The sequence below is a fragment of the Cibotium barometz genome, chromosome 49, assembly GCF_041138505.1.
Source record: "Cibotium barometz isolate CiBa-2024 chromosome 49, ASM4113850v1, whole genome shotgun sequence".
NCBI classification, from domain to species: Eukaryota; Viridiplantae; Streptophyta; class Polypodiopsida; order Cyatheales; family Cibotiaceae; genus Cibotium; species Cibotium barometz.
This window is the reverse complement of record NC_141094.1, coordinates 14,472,338-14,478,269: the sequence shown is the minus strand read 5'-3', so window position 1 is coordinate 14,478,269 and position 5,932 is coordinate 14,472,338. Positions and strand designations below refer to the sequence as shown.

The following is a 5,932-nucleotide window of genomic DNA, read 5'->3' as shown; positions in this document are numbered from 1 at the left end:
GCCATAGGAATCCTAGGGAAGACAAATTTGCATGCCTTTCCAGTTTTCGTGCATGTTTTTATATGCAATGAGTTTGTGCCTCACAAAGATTCTTTGGGAGGAGGTCATCAGAGTTTATGCTTATGCATTTGTAAAAAAAAAAAGCACAATCTCTTGATCTATGTCCTTATCCAAAATCAGAGCATTTTCAATCCATAGCAGGCCATGATCATGTTGACTTGGAATTATGTCACAAAGAAGCAATCTTGGAGTCAGCCAAAATAATGGTTTCTTCAGATGCCAAGAGCTTCTTCATTGCTTCAAAACGATGGACATAGTAACACGCACATGTAATGGGATCAGGTCAAATGAGTCGTCACTCATATGCACTAACTGTCTCATCAAGTGCTTTCTCGATATTGGGTTCAAAGCTTGCAGACAATAATCAAATCTCTCCATAGTCTCTCGGCTGCCTGTAGAAAAAGTCACGAAGAAAATGGGAGAGCCTATCTATCGGATCATCGCAAAAAGATTTATCTCTTGAGCTTCTCTTTGAAGTCAGGAGAAGTGCATAATGTCTCAAATTCTCTATAGCCTATCTTAGAGCTCAAAATTTACTCTATATTGGTGTTGTGGGTGATATCTCTTGCTACTGTGAGGCTAGAACCTTTCAATTTACCTTTGTGTAGTCAAACCCAAATTGATGCAGCACTTTGTTGACGATGATTTTCATAGTTTTGAAGAATAAATTTTCAATGTTCAAAACAAACTTTCTATCTCTATATACGTCAACTCCCATTTTGCTGGTTAACTGCTGGTAGTTTTTCACTGTGTACTGATGGTATTTTCTTTCTTCCCCAAAGAACAATGTTGGGAAGCATAGTTCTTCACAACGTGCATCCTTGAATAGACTCAAAGGTGGAAAGGCTTCACATGGTGCAATGTGAATCATTGAGTTGTTCATGTCTACCACTTGATGTAGTATTTTCAAGGCTTCGTTTGAGGGCTTTCATGCGTGCCACCCAATTATTGTGTTGAGGGAAACATTGTTCGCACAATAAAGAGGTGTAGGGAGTAATGCATTCGAGGCTGACATTGTTCTTAAAGGGCGAACAAAGCCACACATGTACAAATGATTGTAGGATAGCTTTCACTTGATTCCAACCAATTATATGGATCCTTTAAACTCAAGAAAGCATGGAAGAACACATTGAACTCTCTCTAGATCGGCCATCACATTGACTATCATGCCACACAAGCCAAGTTGTCCATTGTGTGTGAGCTCACGAATCTGCGCAAAAGGTATTCGGATTGATATAAAATGCAATTCAATTTGGTTCAAGTTTTTAACACTTTCAATAGATGCATTGAAGCCTTGAGTTGCAAGTGAAGCAAAAGAAGAGGTCGCATTCTTCTTCAAGCTCTTTGCGCATAATTGCTAGAGGGACGATTTATGGTGCTTTGGGGCAACATAGAACTCAAGGGTGCATGCCGAAGTTGTTTAGCAAACACAAGGCATAAACAAGAAGCACATTTATGTGAGGGTGTATCTTGTATAGCTTGTAAATAGGATGATTTAAGGGAATGTTTTATTTCCATGTGAACAGGTTGGGGTAGCTTTACCTTTAGCTTGTAAAATTTCTTTACAATAGAGCTTAAGCTATGCAATGAAGAGGGAGACACTTCTAAGAAAATGTTTGATATCGCATTTGCAATCATTTCAATGTTGGTAACGATCAAACATATAACAAGCAAGTCTTCTTCTTCCTTTGACCATGCAATTCGTTTTTGTTTATAGCATTATTTTCTTTCACTCCAACAAAGCTATAAATTTTATTATACAATTGAAGAAGTATCAAGCGGTGCATTGGCGGTGTTTTTTTGCCCACATTGATTAACTTTGACTCACTATGCACAAAAAAAGTATAAGGCTATGTTCAAGTTTACTTTAAAGTTACATGATGCAAAGACTTCCAAGACACTCATTCCTAAAGCCAAATAATTTTTCATTGTGTGCACAAGTGCATGAATTTGAGACAGCAAAGATGGACAAATTTCCATTGTTTTGCAATGTAAAAAAGGAGAGAGGGTTGAAAAAATAGTCAAATATTTCTCCACATAAGCTTGGAAAAACCATTAGACCACAAGGCTTTTGAACTCTTCAAGAGACAACGTTGACTGGACCATGACGTGAAGTGCAGTCAAAAGACATGTATTCAATGGAAACTTTGAGTTAAAGTGAAAATCAGCTGCAAGTAAAGAGGTGATTACGGCACTGGGGTAGTACAATAGCGATAGATAGGTATCCAACAAAAAGATTGTATTTCAAGGTATCTAGGATGTAGAAGGAGTTGGGCTAAAACCAATTACACAACCTTGATTGTCAAGCAAAAATGAACCCACTTTAGTAATTTCAGAGAGTAACGCCCTAGTTAGAATAGCATTTTTTTTGTAAAGGTTCACAAGGGAGTCTTTAAGCACAAGTACTTTATCAACACTCTTACCAATCAAGGTCACATCAGTAGCTACTCCACTAGGTGCAACAATTCAAGATTAAAGAGAAGCCATCTCAATAATTTCCACACCTTTGCCACATTCGAAGAAATAGCCACCATCCGAGAGCTTATTAACCTTCATTTACTTACAGATTGCACACTTCTTTAAAATGAAAACTCCATTGAAGTTTGTTATCTCCAAAGTTTCAAAAACCTATGAAAATAACAGCTAAGATATATACACATACACTTTTCTTTCCATCTATTTAAGCACTCACTTTTACCTCTGCCATATCCCATCTCAGATGTTTTAACATGGAAGGTAGCTTCAAGCTCGCATTTGCATTTATCTCTGAAAACACGTGTCAATAATGTGATTTCTAATATAGAGAGAGTGTTAGGCAGCTCTTTCCAAATGCCGATGTTTTGAGCGACAAACATGGTAATTTTTCATCTCTAAAATTGGTAAACATTTTTCCTTTTGTTCACGAAGGTAAGTTGCAATGCAAGATTTTTGTGAGACACTTACAAAATAACTACGCAAAAACTAAGCATGCAAGAGACTTACAGTTGCCAAATCCATTTAGGTTGGACCATCTATAATGGCAATTGCTCGAAGTTACCAACATCTCTACTCTTTTGAACTTTATCAATTTAAATGACAACAAGGCCAATAGTAGCTTTCGAGGTAGGATCACGTTGGGATTTAAGAAAGTAGTTACGAATTTGTATTTCAAGCACAAATATTAAACATACTTCAAATGGCTCAGCCTTGATTATAAAAGTAGTAGTGTCTACACACAAATAAAAAACAACACTTCCCCCATCATTGGCATTTTTAGGAATAACATTTGCACCTTCTATGCAGATACATGCATTTTCTTCTATTTTGTCCACAAATTTTTGAATAAACTCTTCACTAATCACTAAGGTTATAGTACTAAAGCCCTGCCTATGAGCGAGATCCGCTTTTAAATACTTCTTATAATCTTTGTTTGCCTTAAATAAATGTACCATAAACATTCAATACCCTACCCTCAAAAGCAAAACGAAGGCTGTTGGTGATTTGTGAGATACTAAGCAATGGAAGATATAGAGAAGATTGGGTAGAGTTGTAAGGAAAGCAGGTGGGTGGAGGGGTGTGAGACGCAAGCTGCACACAACAGGTGCTTGAAGGTGCGCGGAGCCCAAGCTACACATCATAGGATGTGGGTCATGAGGCCCGACTTGCTAGCCAAAGAACCTCCCTTTATAAAGCTTTCAAAACCCAATCGTGATAATCCTATTAGCCAATAGAAAACAAGAAAGCAAACTGCCGTCCACTAAAGTTTTCGTGATTCTTTTTCCTTAGAAAAAAAAAAGAACCGACCACTAAGGCCTTGCTCATGGAAGGGGAAAAAAATAAGAACCGACCACTAATGGTAGCCCATGGCAGGCCAAAAACGAGAAAAGGTCTCGTTTGTTAATTAATATACACATATATTTTCACATGTTCATTGTACCTTGGAAAGCGCAAAGTTCCAAGCTTGTGAATTTTTTAATCATTTTGATAAATCCGCCATTGATATCCGTCCGTAAGGCCATTGAATAGGTAGTTGAACTTGTACGTTGGAAAGCGCAAAGTCCAAAGGCTTGTGAAGTTTTTTTATCATTTTGATAAATCGGCCATTGATGATCCGTCCGGAAGGCGATTGAATAGCAGATAAGGTTCTTCATTAAAACTATTTTTTAAAAGGTTGCGGGTTGCAACTTGCACTGTGATGGACGGGGACGGAGTGAGTGTGTGTAAATAAATGCGAGTGCCTTGTGATGTCTTTCCGGACTCTCTCTCTCTCTCTCTCTCTCTTCCCCCCCCACAACGAGCATACGTGATCATCACTAGGTAATAAGGTTTCTGTTTTTGGTTTAGGTGAGCTAATTTTTTTTGTGTTTTCGCATGTGCAAATCACAGATTTGCGATCTATTTGAGGTAATATTATATATATATTAACGTGTGTAAAAGCATTTGCAGAATCGTGATTGATTTATTTGGGGGGGGGGGGGGGGTTTGCAGCAGGTTGAAGAGGATCAGAATGGGGGGGCGGCCTCCTACCAAAGCCGAAATGATGAGTGCGTTTCGGGACCTGGACTACAAATTCGTGAGGCAAAATGTGGACGAGTATTGGGATTTTGTGAACGTGGATTGTGCGGAAACGATCCGGAAACTGCAAGAGGACCTCCACAACGCCAAGACGAAGACGCAAGAGGAGCTCCACGAGTGCCGCAAGAAGCTGGCGCAGTGCGAAGACGACAAGAAGAAGCCTTGCCGTTGTGGGAAGCTCAAAGAATACGAGGACTGCCAAAAAGAGCTCGTGCGCTGTCGCAACAACCTCAAGGATTGTGAGAAAAAGCGTAAAGTTTGTGAGTGTGAGCTCAAGGACTGCGAGATTGAGCTCAAAAAATGTAAGAGGCGCATCAAGGAGCTGGAGAATAGACCCCCTGTTATTAAGTATGTACAACGCTGGAAAGAGAGAACTGTCTATGTTAAACAGTATGTTACACAATATGTTACGCGGTATGTTACCCAGTATGTCACACAATATGTTACCCAGCCTGCCTACAACTATTGCTACCGGCCTGCCTACAACTATTGTAGAAGGTGGTGGTAGAAGTGCTGATATGGTTTAAATTCTGTTGCATGGAGGCTTTAATATATATATTTGATCTAATACAGAGTTTGCTTTGTAAATGATCTCTTCCCCTCCCTCTCTCCCCAACATGCGCACATGCACGCACACACATGCAATGTTTTAGTGGTGTTCTCCTCTCTCTCTCTCTCTCAACCGTTTATAATTGAGATCTTTTAAAACGGTGGACAATAATAGACCACCCAACCTTTTATAATTGAGAAGTTTTGAAGTGGTAGAATAAGTTCATCAATTCCTTTAACTCTTGAGGGCGGGTTGGTGGTTGGACAGAGGTCTATTTCGTGGTGGTTGGACAGAGGTCTATTTCGTGGAGGCTTATGCTATTTTATGTGCTTTTTAGAGAAGCAGAACAACTATCCTTCTTTGCAGTTTATGAATATATAGCACAAAGTCTCATGTACTGTCCAAGACATAACATAACACATAATTAGTCGGGCACACCTTGAATTCTTTCTTCTATTTAACTCCTTCCCACTTTTCAACTCCTTTTCATGCAAGGCTGTGTTTGCTCTAAATCCACATAATATCACTTAGCAACTTATACCTTTTCAACCTAATCTTACTTAAACTAGCACTGTCACGTCCTTCGCTTGTGATCAAGCATACTAGATCCCTTGAGCAATTTCTTCATTTGCAATCTAATCTTTGGTTACTTGGAATAGCACTATCTTGTGATCAAAGTGTGCTTAGCATACTTATCCCCCTTGAATGACCAAAAAACAACAATAAAGAACTAGTACATAAACCATTAACAATATCAATATATTGTTT

At 38.9% G+C, this 5,932-nt stretch overlaps 1 protein-coding gene across 3 annotated transcripts; it reads left to right on the top strand.

The window, feature by feature from the left end:
* The first annotated feature begins 4,222 nt into the window (after positions 1–4,222).
* On the top strand, positions 4,223–5,202 carry LOC147610328 (uncharacterized). 3 transcript variants are annotated; one of them, XM_086786327.1, is made up of 2 exons: positions 4,223–4,356; positions 4,531–5,202. In XM_086786327.1, the coding sequence occupies exons 1-2, from the start codon at positions 4,268–4,270 to the stop codon at positions 5,120–5,122; spliced, it is 681 nt and encodes a 226-aa protein (XP_086642453.1). In that variant the 5' UTR covers positions 4,223–4,267; the 3' UTR covers positions 5,123–5,202. The 3 variants fall into 3 exon arrangements, with proteins under 3 accessions (XP_086642453.1, XP_086642452.1, XP_086642454.1); XM_086786326.1 differs by having other exon boundaries at positions 4,528–5,202; XM_086786328.1 differs by lacking the exon at positions 4,223–4,356 and adding an exon at positions 4,363–4,383 and having other exon boundaries at positions 4,528–5,202.
* Positions 5,203–5,932: the final 730 nt, after the last annotated feature.